General features: G+C 39.8%; 1 protein-coding gene and 1 non-coding gene across 11 annotated transcripts; both read left to right on the forward strand.

Moving 5' to 3' along the window:
* Nucleotides 1-2,431: 2,431 nt before the first annotated feature.
* TMCO5A (transmembrane and coiled-coil domains 5A) lies at nt 2,432-17,682 on the forward strand. Of its 10 annotated transcripts, none has more exons than XM_027571411.1 (12): nt 2,432-2,499; nt 3,071-3,157; nt 4,315-4,464; nt 4,884-5,022; nt 5,388-5,438; nt 6,150-6,221; nt 9,826-9,882; nt 10,271-10,330; nt 10,757-10,821; nt 11,935-11,992; nt 13,784-13,824; nt 17,468-17,682. In XM_027571411.1, the coding sequence occupies exons 2-12, from the start codon at nt 3,126-3,128 to the stop codon at nt 17,664-17,666; spliced, it is 924 nt and encodes a 307-aa protein (XP_027427212.1). In that variant the 5' UTR covers nt 2,432-2,499; nt 3,071-3,125; the 3' UTR covers nt 17,667-17,682. The 10 variants fall into 10 exon arrangements, with proteins under 10 accessions (XP_027427212.1, XP_035584048.1, XP_027427210.1 ...); XM_035728155.1 differs by having other exon boundaries at nt 4,884-5,007; XM_027571409.1 differs by having other exon boundaries at nt 2,434-2,499; nt 3,071-3,115.
* LOC113910812 lies at nt 14,404-14,505 on the forward strand. Its single transcript, XR_003516296.1, has one exon. It is a non-coding gene; the product is annotated as a small nucleolar RNA U13 (small nucleolar RNA).
* Nucleotides 17,683-18,010: the final 328 nt, after the last annotated feature.

The following is an 18,010-nucleotide window of genomic DNA, read 5'->3' on the forward strand; positions in this document are numbered from 1 at the left end:
CTGACCCTCCTCCCTCTCATGTGCGCTCTCTCTCTCATTCTCTTTCTCAAATAAATAAAATCTTTTTAAAAAAATAAAAAAAAATTATAATTATAGAAAGTATGTAGCAACCTGGCAGAAGTTCATAAAAAATATTAAGTGAAAAGGCAAAATACCACAGTATATCTATTCTATGATAACTATAAAAGATGCCTGTTTAACAGGCAAAAAAAAAAAAAAAAAACTTGGAAAAAATACAGGGTTTTTGCTGAAGTGAGATCTTTTTTTAAAAGATTTTATTTATTTATCTGACAGAGAGAGAGACACAGCGAGAGAGGGAACACAAGCAGGGGGAGTGGGAGAGGGAGAAGCAGGCTTCCCACGGGGCAGGGAGCCCGATGTAGGGCTCGATCCCAGGACCCTGGGATCATGACCTGAGCCAAAGGCAGACGCTTAATGACTGAGCCACTTAGGCGCCCCTGAAGTGAGATCCTTGATGAACTTTCATTTTTAGTTCCTTACTGCTGTTTAATAGCAATGATGCAATAAATTTAGAAAGATTCAGTTTTAAAAGAAAATATGTAACTTTTTGTCAATTTAAACTACCATAGTTTACTGGATATTAAATAATGACATTAATTACTGGTACATTGTCTCTTTCTCTCTCTCTCTTTTTTTTTTTTTTTTTTTTGCTTCACATTTCAGTTTAGTTCAAGTTTCTGCTTTTGAGAAAGCTATTCTGAGAAGACTTCTGAAAGGAAATTCAAAGATTTTATGAGCCTAAACACTGTACAGAAATAGTCGCTAAAAACAAGTAAGGACATAAGGAAAATAGTGTACTTGATTCTGTATTTGAAAACTGATCTAAAATGAGGTTCTAGAGCCTTGCCTGGCTATGAACCTCAAAACCAGGCTCATTTATAAAAATACCTGAGTTGATTTTGCCCAAGTAAAGTGAGGACAAGTGAAGTGAGCAGAAGAAATAGGTCTCCATCCCCATGAGGCAGCAGAAAGGATCAGGGCCCAGGCAGCCTATCAGGGACCCATGTACCTGACCAGGGCCCTTGTGCAGAAGGGGGAAGCCCCAGCAAAAAGAACCCAAATGTCCAGCCTGTGAAAAGAGGCTGTTTGCACAGCAGACTTCCACATAAAGGCCACTGCATCCCTGGCAGCAATGCAGCAAAATCTGCATCCCTCCATGACTCTTTTGTGCAAGGTAGGGTATGGCATGGAAAAGTTAACAAGGTGGAAACAGCCGTCCCAAAGCTGTACTGGGTGTTAATCAAAAGCCACCTCCCAAATAGCAGGAAGGCTTATATCAAGGACCAAATTAATTTGCCCCCAAGGCCCTGTTTTTACCTTGATTTAGCAGTTCTCACTAATGGCAATCTGTTGTCTTCATCCCATACAAGGCCCCAAGCTTGGGGTTCTGCTGCTCCTACGGGCTTGCCTTTGGTAGCCCCTCAAGGAGAAAAGCTCCCCAGGAAGGAGATAGATAGAGCTTTATTTTTATCCCAGTTAAAGTCTCTATCCAATACATTAATCGCTACGATAACCTTGGTCCAGGGCATTTCCTGGAGAAGCTATAACCAGCTGGGGTTAATGAACTCTCCCTACCATTAATTCCTAGGAGAGGCCATTGGCCTGAATTGTTACTTAATTACTCTTCTGTGTACAGCTTCATAAAGCAATGAAATGCCTTCTTTCAGGAAGAAGGGAGATGGTAATGGGGGTCATCAGAGGCCATTAATTTTACAAATAGTTTGTTAGAAACTACAGTATGTTAAGAAGTCACTCTGGCCCACAAATCAACTCAATGCAGTCCTTATTAAGTCAAGATCTGAAACTTCCAGGTTTCCATGATTTGCACATGCAAAAAGTTACAAATTGTGCAGAATCTGGCCAAAATGTACATACCAGATAAGATAAATTTACTCATTTATTTTGTTGCTTGTGTTACCCCTTCCCATCCCTCTGACATACACACCCTAGAATGTAAACTCCATAAAGGCAGGGGCTTTGGGCTATTTTGTTCACTATGTCTCCCTAGTACTTAGAACAGTGCCTGGCAAAAACAGGTGCTCCTACAAAGTTTCAGTGTTTGTTGAGTGAATGAGTAGTTAGTTGGCTACTTTATGGGATTGGGCTGCTGGTGTTAGGACCCAGAGCTCCCACATAAGTCATACTTGGGCAGGGAAAGTGCTCAATCTGCCAGAGAAATAAAGACAGAGGCTATACCTTCAAACTGCCTAGAACTCTGATCCACTGAAACTACCACCACCAAAGGGAAGAGTTGGCCATGAAACATGTATCCATCTAGGCTCTGAACTTGGCACAAATGATGAGAAACCACTGCCACCCACCCTACTGTGACATACTGCCCCACCCAACCTATGTCAATAGCAGACTCATGACCAGATGGAAGGTTCTGAGATTCTATTGGATGGTTCCAGTGGGGAAAGATTAAACTTTTCAGAAGCTAACAGACTAGGGCAGAATCAAGAAGACATCAGAAGGGAGGTAGAGTTTATTGGAGAAAAGGAGGCAACTAAGTATCAGAATAAGCCAAATTATTTACTCCTGCTTATTTTTTCTGAGTCCTATTTAATACTAGAGATCTTAATATCTGGAGATCCTTGCAGAAGCCAGGCGAGAAAGCAGAGAGATTATTTTTCTGGGCAGTTATGCACATGTATCCATGCCCATGGGGTCTTAAGAGAAGCAGCTGGGCATAGAGGGGGAAAAAAAAAAGAGATTTAAGAACAATTGATAACCTCTGTTGATTCCTATTGCCATGTAAACATTTTCAAAGGATTTTGTGTTGGTGAATCATCTCAGTATATGGCTAGCAGGATATATATTGAATTTTCCAGCATTAACACTCTATCTTCACTGTATCCTTACTGAGACATAATCATATCATGGGCAAAAGAACCAGAAGGCTAAGTTTTGTTATGTCCAAAATGTAGAAGTGGGAGGAAGGAAACCAGTTAACTTTATTCCTATCTTTTGGGACTCTCAGGTAGTTACTGTGTTTTATAAATGGACCTATTTCCCCAACTCATTAGATACATCTCTGCTGGTATTTTAGGGAATCTACAATGGAAGAACACAAGAACAATCAGCTAGATTATGAGTAAGTAGTCATGATTATGCAAAGCCACATCCAAGGACCAAGGTATGAAGCATGTCTGCTGTTGATTCCTTTCTTCACCTTCTAGTCTCCCCCTTTCCTTCAGCTCCTATCCATCCATCCTTCACTGCACTCCACCCCAAGGGCCCCATGCCCTCCTGAAGTGATAGCCATTGCAAATCCCCCATCCAAGCCAGCCCTTCCAAGGTAGGACTTTTCCAAAATCATCCCTCATGCCTACTCAAAACAAAAGTCCTTCTGCCTCACTATCTTATTTCCAGTTAATCATTTTAGAGAGAAACCAATTAATTAAGTGGCACACAAGAAAATGAAAAATTTATTGAGAGGTTCTCGTGTGCCAGATAACTTTCTAGACTACACTAGCATTAAGTTACCATTATTTCATTTAAATTTACTTCAAAAAAATGTCTGCACTCTTGAAAGTGAATGCCTGGATTACTTCTGTGTGTGCTCAATGGAGTGACTCCCATAGTAGATTCTCAAGCTTTCTAGCAGGCAGTGGAGAAGTTTTCAGATGTGGGAGGTGGGAAAAGACTGAAGTCCTAACTGGTGGTGGAAACTTCTTGTGGCTCTGCATAAAGCAGGGTCCAACCATAAATCAGGTACCAGCTACCTGAATAAAAGTACGTGATAAAAGTGTATCGCATGAGCAGGTTTTGTGAACAATTTGAGAAACCATTCTCTCCAATGCAAAAGGCTATTTAAGGAAGCAAAACTTCTCCTGGAACCAAAGTGGAGGTGCACTATTATGCTGAGCACTTTGGACAAGAAAGGCTGGGTAAAACCTCCCTTGCTGAATGAGTTAAGAATTACTGAAACAGGGTGCCTGGGCAGCTCAGATGGTTAAGCATCTGCTTTGGGCTCAGGTCATGATCCCAGGGTCCTGGGATCGAGTCCCGCATCGGGCTCCCTACTCAGTGGGGAGCCTGCTTCTCCCTCCCTCTGCCTCTCTCTCTCTCTCCCTCTCTCTCATGAATAAATAAAATCTTAAAAAAAAATTACTGAAACAAATTGTAGAACATAATTAAGAAATGCAATTTCATAAAAATGAAAAAGGAAAAGTGCACGCCCAGAAATAGCCAGGCTAATGAGTTACATGTCTTCTAGATATCCTCTTTGGTACAAAGGTTATTGATCTTAAGATAACTGGCCCTTGTTCATTTGGGGGGCTGAGTTTATAGGTCAGAGAAAGTGGAAATCTTAAGATTGGTCCAGTCAAAGAGGAACATTAACAGTTTGAACGTGGACCTTGAAAGGGATATGCAGAGAATAGATGAAGCAAATCAGGAACTTCTTCTCAAAATCCACGAGAAAGAAAACGAGATTCAGAGGTGAGTGTTGGGGCTTCATGGGGGATGTCTGTAATCCAAAGAACCGGGTGGAGGAAAAGAAACAAAATTGAATTTTCCAGCTTACTCTGGCGACCTGTATCTTACGTAACAAAAAAAATTCTTCTTCATTCTTTGGTGTTTGTCTGTGGCTCAAATCCTGAAATATAGCAAGTTTCAAAAAGAATCCTAAGAGAATGAGTGATACTTACCTGAGCTGAAAGAACACTGGGGTGTCTGACATGGGAATCATGGGAATCTTGCTTGTCTTATCTTTAAAGTGATTCTTACCCTAAGGATCCAGGAAAGAAAGGATTTCCAACTTCAGATTTGTATTTATCATCAAAATACCCTTAAAACTGACATGCGTTTTATCAGTTTGAAGGCTGTCATTCCTCATAGTGTGTGCTTATGTTATCCAGGCTGGAAAATGAGATCACTCAGACCAGAGACTTGGCTGAAGATGAGGAGTGGGAGAAGGAGAATTGCACCGCAATGGAGAGGGAAAAAGCCTTGCAGGAGCTGGAAGAAGAAACGGCTAGACTCGTAAGCAAGAAGGAGGGAAGAGCCATTTGATAGGTTTTATTCCTCAGCACTGTCAGATAAAAGAGTCTATTTTTACATACAAAGAATAGCCAATTCCAAAGTAATGGCAGAATGTGTTCTTGCATGGGAAGGGGATGTGTGAAGGGTAGGGTTTCTCCGGTAATATTTAATATTACCAGGAAGCCCTGCATGTGGTGATCCCTGGTAAGTTGGTGTGTCCATACGGAGAACAGACCACAGGTCCTTTACCTGACAATATGCAGGAAGGTACAGTTACTGCAGGAAAACATCGCTGGGATGAAATGGAGAACAATCAACTGAATAAAAGCAGATGATGGCGGGCAGATGCACACTTACACTCTGCTTCTTTCTCTCAACAGGATAGGAAGAATGAAACTCTGGTCCACAGTATAGCAGAACTTCAAAGAAAGGTGGGATGGGGCTCTTGTGTGCCTGGGTGTCCCCAAGCAGCCCCAGTTATCAAAGAGGCAAGGGAGGGAAAAGGAGGCCTGTGCTGGGGATGGGTACTACTCCTGCTCCACTCTCCTGAGGCTGAACCTCATGACCTAAATGCCATGGATTTTGCCTGCAAGTGTCAGGTGAAAAGAGTGCGTAGGGTATTCCAGGTATTCAGTGATCCCATGGGTTCTTCATTCGATCACAAAGAAATGGATTCCAACAGACACTCTGTTGAAGGAATTGACTGGGACCCTCATGGTGAGAGGTTAATTTTACTTGCACTAGAGACTTTTACAAATACTTAATGCCAAAAAGTTCCCTCTTCTTTGTCCAGGTATTCCCTCTACCTCAACTCCTGGTCAAAACACAGTGGACTTCTTTATGATTACTCTCCTTTCTGACCCATGCCTGCAGCCCTGAGTAATCCAGCATGGATTAGGGGGTTCAGGGAAGTACTCCTGCTTCGAGCGAACTCTAGTTTTGGTGGTCAAAACTAATGAGAAGATGAGGTAGAATAAAGATGTTCCCAAAGATACCAAGTATCCACCAAGGGACCATCTCCTAGCAGCTTTAATCAAGGCCAAGTTCCTGGCTCCACACACCAGAGAATGTCTTTATCTTCCATATTTTTTAATTTGATATTTTTTTTATTTGAAATGTATTTTTTCTATTTGAACCCATAGCTTACAAGAAAATCATATAAGGCAACCAAGTGTGAACAAGACAATACAAAGGGATCCCCAGAAGAGTCAAAGGTAAACAAAAAAGCAATCTCAAATGGGTTTCGGCTGCATGACCAGGAAACAAGCCTTCAAGTGGAAACATTATCAAAGTTGGGACAAATTCTTCGTAGTTTCAGCCATGCCAGGCTTAAGCCTCAGCTGCTAAGTGCTGAATTCTCCTCTGCCCCTAGTAAAGGAATTTCACTCTGAAGCCATATATTTTGTTCTCTCTCCATCAAAAAGAGCAGAACACAAATGCACAAATGCCTATTAACGTTAGAGGCAGTTGAAGTCCCTCATTTAAATCCTGGCCCCAGAGGTACTTAGAATGATATATGAAGGTGGGCAATTTAATCAGTCCCTCCCAGCCTCGGTTTGAAAACTGAATGAAATTATGTATACAAAATACTATTTGGGGGAAGTTCTAAAACAATTTTAAGGTGATTATTTAAAAGTCTGGCTGAAGCATATGTATGAATTCACAGAGGCAGAGTTTAGATTTGTAAATCTACTGTGTGCTAGGTAATTTACACACCCTGCCATTGACTCCAATCCAGAAAAGGATTCATTCAATTGGTCCTTCAAGTATATAGTGACCTCTCCTAAGTGCATCATATAGTGCTTAGCATTTCCCTAACTGTGTTCCAGAGTTAAGAACCTGAGCACAACCACAACCCATCTGATCAAAGATATAAGATTTAGACTTTTTTATTCAGAGAGCAAAGTTCTTACTTGATCATTTCTGTAGGATTATCTCTTTGACCTTGCCTTACCTAATTTCTCTTTTGCTTCTTTTTTTAAAAATGATGATGATGATGATGATGATGATGATTTAGTAATCTCTATATCCAACGTGGGATTCAAACTCATGACCCTGAGATCAAGAGTTGCATGCTCTTTTGACTGAGCCAGCCAGGTGCCCCCTTGCTTCTTTTTCTTAAATTGATAGTTATTTTTATATATTTCATATAAGAACAAATAAAGAGAGACTTTTTCAGTCTCTGTAAAGATAAAAATTATGTTTCACTACTTAAAAGTATAATATATAATGGGCTTTTAAACAGATTGTCCCTATTTCTTAATCTCTCTTGCTTCTTAAACCCACATTTAAGCCAATACTGAAGCCCACACTGTGTGCATGAAGCCTCTGAAGATATGGACACACTAAAAACAGAAAATGAAAGAAGAGAGCATTACTGCCCTATGTTCAGTTGGCCAAATTAGTGTTGATAGCCATAAAAAAAGAGGAAGTCCAAAGCCATCAAGTAAGCTTGCTTGGGCATGCCCATCCAGGAAACTTATTTGGAAAGAAAGAAATCTGGAAGCCTGTTTGTATCTCAGGAATAAATTCGAACTAGACTAGAAAGGAATGTGAAGCTCCTTGACTATCCTTGCCATAAAACTGCAGCAATCAGGAGATTGATTTTCTTCCTTCTTCTGCCCAAAACAAGTTTTGCTAACAGAAAGCCTGCCAGAAACTAGTGGTGACACTTTAAGTCTGGCTATGCTGGCCACGTCAGGTGAGCTGATTCCGACAGACTCTAGATAGAGAGTTCCTAGTACAACATTGGTCATTATTTTCCTGGCAGCACTCAGCCCAGCCCTAAAGAGTTCCAGAGTATTATCAACCCTTTGAATTACTCCCTTCTGCCCACCTATTTTGTAGAATTCTCAGGTGGTATCTCTAATTCTATGAAATATACATCATCTCTGTTGCTTCTGTTCCTCTTGCATGCTGGTGATCAGTAGTTTAATAGGATGCCTGCCTCAACTCCTTGTGACTCAGACCACTGTCCTTAAAATACAGTCCTTAGGGGTGCTTGGTGGTTCAGTCAGGTAAGCATCTGACCCTTGGTTTCAGCTCAGGTCATGATCTCAGTGTCCTAGGATCAAGCCCCATGTCAGACTCCAGGCTGAGCGTGTAATCTGCTTGAGGATTCTCTCTCTCTCTCTCTGCCCCTCCCCCTATGTTCCCTCACTCTCTCTCTCTCTCTAAAATAAATAAATATTTAAAATACAGCCCTTAGCAAGTGAAATAAGTCAGAGAAAAATAAATACCATATGATTTCACTCATATGTGGAATTTAAGAAACAAAACAGAGGAACATATGGGAGGGGGGGAAGAAAGAGAGAGAGAAACAAACCATAAGAGACTCTTAACAATAGAGAACAAGGGGTGTCTGGGTGGCTCATTTGGTTAAGCAACTGACTTCGGCTCAGGTCATGATTCCAGGGTCCTGGGGTCGAGCCCCGCATCGGGCTCCCTGCTCAGTGGGAAGCCTGCTTCTCCCTCTTCCACTCCCCCCGCTTGTGTTCCCTCTCTCACTGTCTCTCTCTCTCTCTCTCTGTCAATTAAATAAATAAATCAAATCTTTAAAAAAAAACAGAAAACAAACTGAGGGCTGATGAAGGGAAGTAGGTGGCGGATGGGCTAGATGGGGGATGGGCATTAAGGAAGACACTTGTTATGATGGGCACTGGATGTTGTATGTAAGTGATGAATCACTAAATTCTACTCCTGAAACCAATATTGCACTGTATGTTAACTAACCAGAATTTAAATAAAATTTTGAAAAAATAAAATAAAAATTTTCTGTTTAAAATAAATAAAATACAGCCCTTAGCACGTTCGGCTCTTTGGCCCTAGATGTAATCGCCTGGAGGGGAAAGGAACTGTTAGAAGAGTCCAAACATGAAATAATGGTAGCTAGATGAGAGTGGGAATAATAGAACTGAAAAGGGAAGGGAGGAAAGACTGCAATATGTCCCCTCTGCCTATAAAGATATATCCTAAATGCATCTACTCCTCTCTATCTACTAGTACTATAACTACCACCCTTTTGCAAGCCACCCTAAACCTTCACCTGGAGGCTAAAGTAGACTCCTAACTAGTCCTCTTGCTTTTACACTTACCCCTAAACAATATACCTTCCACACATAGGAAAAAACTCTTCTTTAGAAAGAACACAAACCAGATTGTGTCTTTACAACTTCAAGCTCTCACCTGGCTTCTCACTGCAATTAGAATAAAGAATCAAGGGGCATCTGGGTGGCTCAGTTGGTTAAGCGACTGCCTTTGGCTCAGGTCGTGATCCCAGGGTCCTGGGATCGAGCCCCGCATCGGGCTCCTTGCTCCTTGGGGAGCCTGCTTCTCCATCTCCCTCTGCCTGCCACTCCCCCTGCTTGTGCTCTCTCTCTCTTTCTCTCTGTCAAATAAACAAATAAAATCTTAAAAAAAAAAAAGAATAAAGAATCAAACTCTCTAGAAGCTATAAGGCCCTACATAATCTCATATGTGGCTACCTTTCCCCACCCCATCTCATTCTTACCAATCTCCCCTATGTTCCTGCCACATAACTTCTTCATACACACCAAATTTGTGCTATTTCACAGTCTTGGTCCTTGCTGGAAACTCTGCATGGGAAATATTTCTTCCAGATCTCCATTTGGCTAATATTTATCATTTAAATTCAACTCAAGAGTCATCTCACCTCAAGTTTGACTCCCCTCCATAAAAGACATCTGAAATTGGTCCTGAGGTACTTGAACCACCTGTAAGATAACCCTTAAGATCCCATTTCAGAATGGAATCCTGCTTTTGCCTGGCTGAGTTACCAGTCTCCTTCCCTTTCTATAGGCCAAGTTACAACAGCTGGAAGCTTCCTGTGCAGACCAAGAGAAACAGCTAGCCAAGGTAATGACAATAACTTCAATGTTACTCCTCCCAAAGGAAGGAAATCTTGATCCTTGGTCACACAAATTAAAGGAATGTATTAGACTGTGTGAATACAGTCCCCCAGATCACCTTCTCTTTAACATTTTTTATAGGATACCTTCCATCTATATCTTCAATAAATTAGTATCTATTTTTCTCCCAACTGTCCCAAATAATTCTCATTGGGACTATAAAATACAGCTTGTTTATCCTTAAAAAAAGATATGAGTTAGTATGTACAGCAAATACATATTTAGAACAATTAGAAAAGCACATTTAGGGCCTGGGGCCTAAGAGGAAGCAAGTACACTGCTGTTCTTATAGCAATTTACTAAGCATATTCTAAAACTGAATTTTGGCTTCCCAGGTAATGGAAGATTATGCATTTGTGGCCCAGCTCTGTGAAGATCAGGCCCTCTGCATAAAGGTACAGTTCCTCAGTAAAGGGATAACAATGGGTTTGTTAAGGTATAGGATGAAATGAAACCAGGCTTTTCAAAGAACAACAGTTTTAATTCTTCAAGGTGGCATTACAAAGGCCTTTAGGGAGGACGACACTCTACCACCAGAATCATTCTATTAGTGCCCTAGTCTCCCAAGCTCTGTGCTCTTAAATTAATAATGAGCACTTTTTCCTATTTATAATCCCAATAACTGCAGGCACCTGCCCAGTGGTGACGTGCAGTGAGAGATCTGGAGTAGTGGAAGGCTGGGGGACTGGGAAAGGAGACAAAATGGCAGTGGGAATACCAACTATTCACATGACAATGTAGTGTAATACATGCTTATTATGATTAGAAAGAGCATAAAGCTTCTGGCTAGTAACTGTGGTTTCTTTTATTTCTCTGTGAAGAAGTACCAGGAAACTTTGAGGAAAATAGAAGAAGAACTAGAGACACGGTTCCTTGAGAGAGAAGTGTGAGCTTTGGCAAACAAAGGAATATCCTGGTTATAGTGGTAACTCCATCTCAGCCTGGGTCAGAGCAAACTTTTCTCTGACCAATTCCTATTTGGAACTGAGTGAGCCCCAACACCATATAATGTTCCCCTCTTTTAGCGAGCTATTAGATCCCTACTAAACCACACCCATTTTAAAATTCAAGTCCTCCCATCTTTCTTAAAAGACTGCAGACATACACCTTCCTTCATAATTTTATCACATTACCAGTTATTTGGGTTTATATTAAGGGCAGGAACGTGTGCTTTAAAAAGGGTTTAGTGGTCTGGCACCTTGATAAAAAGGGCATTCCTTAAATTTTACAAAAAAGAACTAAAATTAATATCATCCTCACTTCCCCAAAATATATAGAAACTCAACCATATGGAATAGACATGAAACTAACCTCTAGATACAAACTAGGGCTATCATATTATGAAACCAAACTATATACTATATGAAACTATGAACATTAAAAATTAGAAATAATAGAGAAAAGCCCCCCTCCAAAAAATTATCCTGAATTTATCAAAAGAGTCTAAATAGTGAGAAACTAAAGCCAAAAAACCTCACTTGCATTTCCTGACCCTCTTTAGAAGTTAAATCTTAAATCAGTTGGGAAGTATTTCCATTTATTAAATATTTTAGAATCTTAGGATCAAGAAAAAAAGACCTAAACTGCACATAGCCTCTAAGTAGACTCAGTCCACACTGTGGCCTGGAGGCCAAGGATACCAGGACTTGGAGGTCCTTGCCCCATTAAAGGACACCTTCAACTCTCGTGAGATCCATCCTGAACATTAAATATGGCTTCACTGTTAAGCCAAGATTTTAGAATGGGGCTGCCCAATGGAACTTTCTGTGCTATCCAATATGTAGCCACTAGCCACCTATTGAGTACCTGAAAGATGACTATTGTGACTAAGGAACTGATTATTTTATTGTCATTAAATGTAAACAGTTACATATAGTCACTGGCTATAATAGTGGACAGTATAGCTTTAGAATATAAAACTGTTTTTCAATAACTGTGATGTAGTATAAATATTTACATGTACTTTATTCCGTCCCTATCTTGGTTCTTTTTCCCCTAGATCAAAAGTCTTGAGCATGAATTCTGTAAGAAAAGAGTCTAACAGCCAAAATAACAAGGTAAGCATTTCACTCCACCTTCAGCTTCTCTCAGTGTCATTGCCTTCAAGGGAGTTTCCAAAACACTATCAGCCACCAAACACATACCAATCTTTCCATGTGCATTTTCCAAGAATAGTACCAGACATAATTCTAAAGCATTCCAACCCTAAACACACAAACAAAGAAGATGCTATGGAACAACGGTTTTTCCTCTCTCGGTGCCATGCAAATGATGTGTTCTCAAAGGAACTAGCTTAAGACCTCACAGAGGTCAGGATGGAAGCAAGAAGGAACATTAACTGAGGGTACGCTGTATGGAGAGAAGGCCAATACAGGACACATATACCACTCCTCCCATCTCCCAGAATCACAATGCTCTTTCCTGGTGATCCCAACATGGTCCCAAATCTCTCACTACACAGAGAACCAGGGCATCTATCACATCTAATCAGTTTGGCCCATGAGTTAAAACATGAGAAGTCATTACTTCTTTATGATACAGCTTCAGTGTCTGTTCATATTTAACACCATGATGTCATTAGTATATATAAAGGATACAGAATTGGATGTAGAGCACCAGGTCTCTTGGCCTGCTTGGTGTCTTGGGGCAGCAAGTACATAGGGCAAAAAGATAAACTTTTGTAAGACTTTAATTTTGTAATTTTTATTGCCTTTAGAGCCAAAATTGACATTCACCAGAAATTTTATCATTGAGATACATGGTCTTCATAATGTCAGAAAAAAATAAGTCATCTCTCCCTAAAAAGCAAATATCAACAATCAACCATTGTCCTTGGGGTCATCCAGATGTTTGGATATATATTAGGCCACGTTCACAGTGACCATGGTTCCCATTGGGAAGTCATGGGTCACTCTGGTCCCAACCTTCCATATTATACAAGTCATTCTGGTCCCAGCCTTGCATATTATACAACAAACAAAAACAACAACAACAAAACTCTTGAAATTAATTGGACCCCACCTCTCTAGAACCAAGCATGGCATGCTCCCTGATATATCCCACCGTCTATCCCCGAGTGACTCATCAAAGTATTCCTTCTAGCAGACTTGTCTTCATCAAGATTACCAAAGTCCCATGATGGTTCGATGACCTATGATGTTTGAGCAATCTTTACAGAGTCTGCCTGAGCAACTGACCAGTTGATGTGCTGCTTAAACTCACTCAAGTTATAGAACCAAATTTGTAACCCAGAAAGTTTCTTTCTAATTATAATTCTGTGAGTGTCATTTTCACAATTTTAAAATGTGACTGTAATTCCTCCATTTTTTATCTCACAAGGAAGCTAAAAGGAAAATGAAATAACAGAAAATATTCTGGAAGAGATGCCACAGAAATCCAGGATATATCCTCTTCTTTACATTTTTTATAGTTTTTAAAAACTTTTCTTAGAATATATTTGTGTGATTTTCATAACCTATAAACTTCTTTAAGGGTTACTGGTTAAGTAGGAGGTAAGAGCATAGTTGAAAGAGCCCTGAATGCATATTTGAAGGACCCAGGTTCCAAGCCTGGCTCTGCCATTCATTAGCTGTATGACATACCTTACCTTTTTGCAGCTTCAATTATTCCTATCAACATATAAAAAAGTGATACAAAATTACACACACACATACACAAAGACGCACATATATATATATATGGTTGTCTTTAAAAATTCCATCTGTTTATGCATATAAAAAATTGTAAGATATTATCTAAATATAACATTAATGGCTCACTGAATATTATTTGACAGTGACGATAGCTTCCAGAAATTGCTTATTTATCCATGTCCTTTCTTCTCCCAGGATCATTCTCTCCAAAAGAAGGGAACATGGTTCTGCAAAAGGTAAGTAGTCATCTTTGAGTAAACTTCCTGGAAAACTGGGAGTTCCACTTAGCCATCCTGGCAGATAACAAAGTCTAGACAAGGAGACCCTTGTATACATACACACACACAGAGTGAAGTCAAAAAACTAGTGTCATCGATGACTATGTTTCTCAGTTCTAACGTATGACTTCCTTGTCCAAAGGCAATTCCTTTTTTTTTTTGAGATTTTTATTTAAAAATCACACAGAGAGAGACACAGCGAGAGAGGGAACACAAGCAGGAGGAGTGGGAGAGGGAGAAGCAGGCTTCCGGCCGAGCAGAGAGTCTGATGTGGGGCTCGATCCCAGGACCCCGGGATCACGACCCAAGCCAAAGGCAGACGCCCAATGACTGAACCACCCAGGTGCCCCCAAAGGCAATTCCTAATCTCAACTTTCCAATCTTAGAAGTGAATAGCCTAGTAGTAATCAGAAATAGGAATTTTATCACCTAAGAGAAATGTGGCAAACTGATACTTACTCCCTCTTCCCTTTAACAATTTGAATTAGCTTGATGGATCTTGTTCTCCAATAACATCAGTAGATTATGAATGGGAGGATCCTTTTGTTGTTCATAAGATGATGAATAGGGTTTTCACACTATTGTGTCAGATGTGCCTCCCTCAAATATTGTTACGATGTCAACATGTTACATTAGAAATAGTAGAGAACTTGTAAATGCACATATTCGCCTAACAGCAAATAAGACAGAAAATGATTGTGAAAGAGATTGTACCCAACAGTACCCAGCCCATAATAATTGCTCAAAAATACCTGTTGAACTGAATAAGAGCTCAAGATTCAAACAACCAAGTGGATATTAGTCCTGAGGGAATCGCTGTGATAGCAAAATAAAATTGGGATTCAATGAAGCCCCTGCATTTCCAAGAAAAGGTCAAATTATGTTCAATATAATTTGTTTAAGAAGGCATAGAGAAACATATATTCAAAGTGGTATGAAATATGATTTAGAAAGAGTTCCATAGAAATGGTTAATATAAAATTATTGAAGCTTAAATGTCACCTCCAATTGTCTGGAAAACCTGCTTATGGGGGATACCCCTTTATACCAGATAAGTGGAGTGTTACATATTTGGATATCCCAAAATACAATGTTCCCAGAACAGCTAGCAGAATTTCCCTAGAATTCCCAGGCTGCCTTAGCCTATAATTTGACACCAGTGCCTCACACGGAACTGACCATGTGGGTTCCCAGGATAAGAACTGCCTGCCTTGAAAGAGAGTTGGTATCCTGAAGAGAACCTGACAACATCCTAAAAGTCTAGCTCATCATATCAAACTACAAAGATCTCTCCTCTTGCTTTGCTCCAATATCCTATGGGGCACTGGTATATTGGGCACTGACTCAAGAGATAAGAAAGCTGGATTATTCCTAAGATTTTCTCTGGGAATGTCATCCCAGAAATGTCATCCCAGAACTTTCTCATGAATACTGTATTTAGCTTTAAGGAGAATACTAGGAAGAGGTTTGTAAAGGGTTTCTGATTCTAATTCTGACCAAGATGCTGTACTATAACAGACCCTGCCTCCTGTCACCAAGATCAATTCTAGAGAAAAACTTAAGAGAACCAGTGGGGAAGGGGCTGTTTTTCACTGGTAGGTGGAGGTAGGTAGTGAATTTGTTCTACAGCAGGTGGCAGCCCAGCACAGCTGGATAAGGGTAATACAGGAAAGGAAAAAGTAGAGATTTGCTTGTGCAAATCATAGTAAAACCACAAGGCCAAAATAATTCATCAGTTAGAAAAGAAATCAGGACCACCATAGGGGAATTTGTAGAAGTTAGGAAACATTAAAAATAACATGAATGAAAGAAGAGAAATACCATGATCATGGATAGAAAGCCATAATATCATAAATATACCAATTCTCTTCAAATGACTCACTTCAGTTCCAACCAAACTGCACAAAAGGTTTTCATTACATTTAATACAATTATTCTGAAATATACTATATATAGAAGAATAGAGTCAAAAATAACCTGGACAATTTTAAAGAAGAGCAAGGAGGGGGAATATGCCCTTCCAGATATCAGGACTTTCTATGAAGTTGCAGTAATTACAGTAGTGTGATACTGTCACAGGAACAAGAAAATCAACCATGAAAGAGAAACAGTGCATATATAGAACTTTGATATGTGACATGTAACAGTGATTGTATATCAGAGAGGAAAGGAAAAACTGTTCAATAAAAATGGTAGGGGGTAAAAAAAAACGGTTATCCAGGTGAGAAAAAAAAATGAGATTGGATCACTACTATACAGCATATTTAAAAAGCGAGGCCAGATGTGTTAAGGACCAAATGTCAAAAAAAAAAAAATCTTGAAAATTTGGCATCAGTTATCTACTGCCAAATAAAAAATGGTCCCAAAACTTAGTGGCTTCAAGCAACAAACATTTATCTCACAGTTTCTGTGGATTAGGAATCTGTGAGCCACTCAGCTGGGTGGTTCTAGTTCATGGTCTGTTACCCGGTTGCAATTAAGATGCTGGCCAAAGTTAGAGTCAGTGGAAGGCTTGGCTGGGCTGGAGGATCTATTTCCATGGTATCTTACTCGTACATCTGGCAAATTTTGCAGCTTGTTGGCAGGAGATTTCAGCTCCTCCTCACATGGAGCTCGCCACAGGGCTGCTTGTGTATCCTCACAGCATGACAGCTGGCTTCCTCCTGAGAGTAAGGAGCAAACTGCAAGGCCTTTAGTACGTAATCCAGGAAGCCACGCACTGTCACTTCCATGATACTCTATTCTTTAGAACCAAGTCATTAAGTCCTGGCCACACTCTAAGGGAGAAGAGTCTCTTGAAGTGCGTGATACCAAAGAATGTGTGGACATATTTTAAATTACCATAAACTGTTAGTAGAAAACAGGAGCATCTTTTAGGCCTTGGTGTAGGGAACAGTTCTTTAAATAAGACAAAAAGCATTGATTCTAATTAAAGATAAACTAGACTTTATTAAAATTAATAACTTTTGTTCTTTAACACCTTAGAGCAAGTGAAAGTTATAAAGTAGAGAGAAGATATTCATAGTACATACAATGGGAAAGGACTGATATCAAGAACATATAAAGAACTTCTACAAATCAATAAGACTACCCCAAACAACCTAATAGATATATGGGCAAGAGGAAACACATAAGATCTGTGAACAGAACAGATGTTCAGCATCATTGTTCACCAGGGAAATACAAATTAAGACCATTACTTTACACCCATTTGGCAAAATTTTTTAAATCTGATGCTATCGAGTGTTGGAAAAAATATGGACTCACAGAAACACATACCCTGCTGATGGTTAGATATTATTGTAAATGCTTTGGAAAACAAGCTGGAAACAAAAATAAAACAAAAGATAAAAGAACAAGATAATTTCAGATAGTGATAAATGCAAAAAGAAAATAAAACATGGTAATGAAAGAGAGAGTAAGAGGCAAGCCAGCATATGGGAGGGAGCTGCTTTACAAGGCATTGTCGGTAATAGAGACAACAATTAATGGGAGACATTTGAATATCAAGAAGGAGCAAGACATGCATTTAGTTATAAGTTTTATTTTGTTTCTGGTTTTCTAACCTCTGGTTAACAGTTTCTTGACCTTTTCTTTTCAGGATTTTTCAATATGTCTTTTTCACCAACCTATTTTTCATCAGACTGCTGGGCTACTTGTTTTTCCATATAAGTTTTATAAATCCAGATCTCCTTATCAACATACTGCCCAAGATATTGAGCAGGGACATCCTGTGGAAGCTAAGATGCTTCCTCTTTCCATCTCTCACACTTGAGACAGAGGACATGTTACCCCACTGATCCCCAAGAAATATCCTTGAGCAAAAAAAGGCAAGTGGTGTCTGAGTCTGTAGACTAAGAGATGGCAGAATTCGCAGAGGGAAAAGGTTTTCTTCAGTTTTTTCCTCGAGGTCCGTCTACTTGATTACCTTCTCTTTCCATGTTGTCTTTCCAAGACTGACCTTGCCCAGGAAAAAGCTCTGTCAATAGATTTCTATGACTACAGGATAAGCTAAATAGTCCCAGGTAGTAAACAAACTAGACCATTTTTAGAATAATGTCATAGATACTAAGCAAAGTTAGAGTTGACCAATTCTTCTAGAAAATCTTTAAAATCTGAAAGACTGGATCCCTGTCTACAATGC

Source organism: Zalophus californianus, chromosome 6 (assembly GCF_009762305.2).
Source record: "Zalophus californianus isolate mZalCal1 chromosome 6, mZalCal1.pri.v2, whole genome shotgun sequence".
Lineage (NCBI taxonomy): Eukaryota > Metazoa > Chordata > Mammalia > Carnivora > Otariidae > Zalophus > Zalophus californianus.

What these genes read in the sequence shown, in the direction of transcription:
- TMCO5A (XM_027571409.1), top strand. Translation starts at nt 3,081, where the DNA reads ATGGAAGAACACAAGAACAATCAGCTAGATTATGA. An exon ending in AACAATCAGCTAGATTATGA is followed by an intron (nt 3,116 to 4,314) that starts GTAAGTAGTCAT and finishes CTGAGTTTATAG; the next exon opens with GTCAGAGAAAGTGGAAATCT. An exon ending in AAAGAAAACGAGATTCAGAG is followed by an intron (nt 4,465 to 4,883) that starts GTGAGTGTTGGG and finishes TATGTTATCCAG; the next exon opens with GCTGGAAAATGAGATCACTC.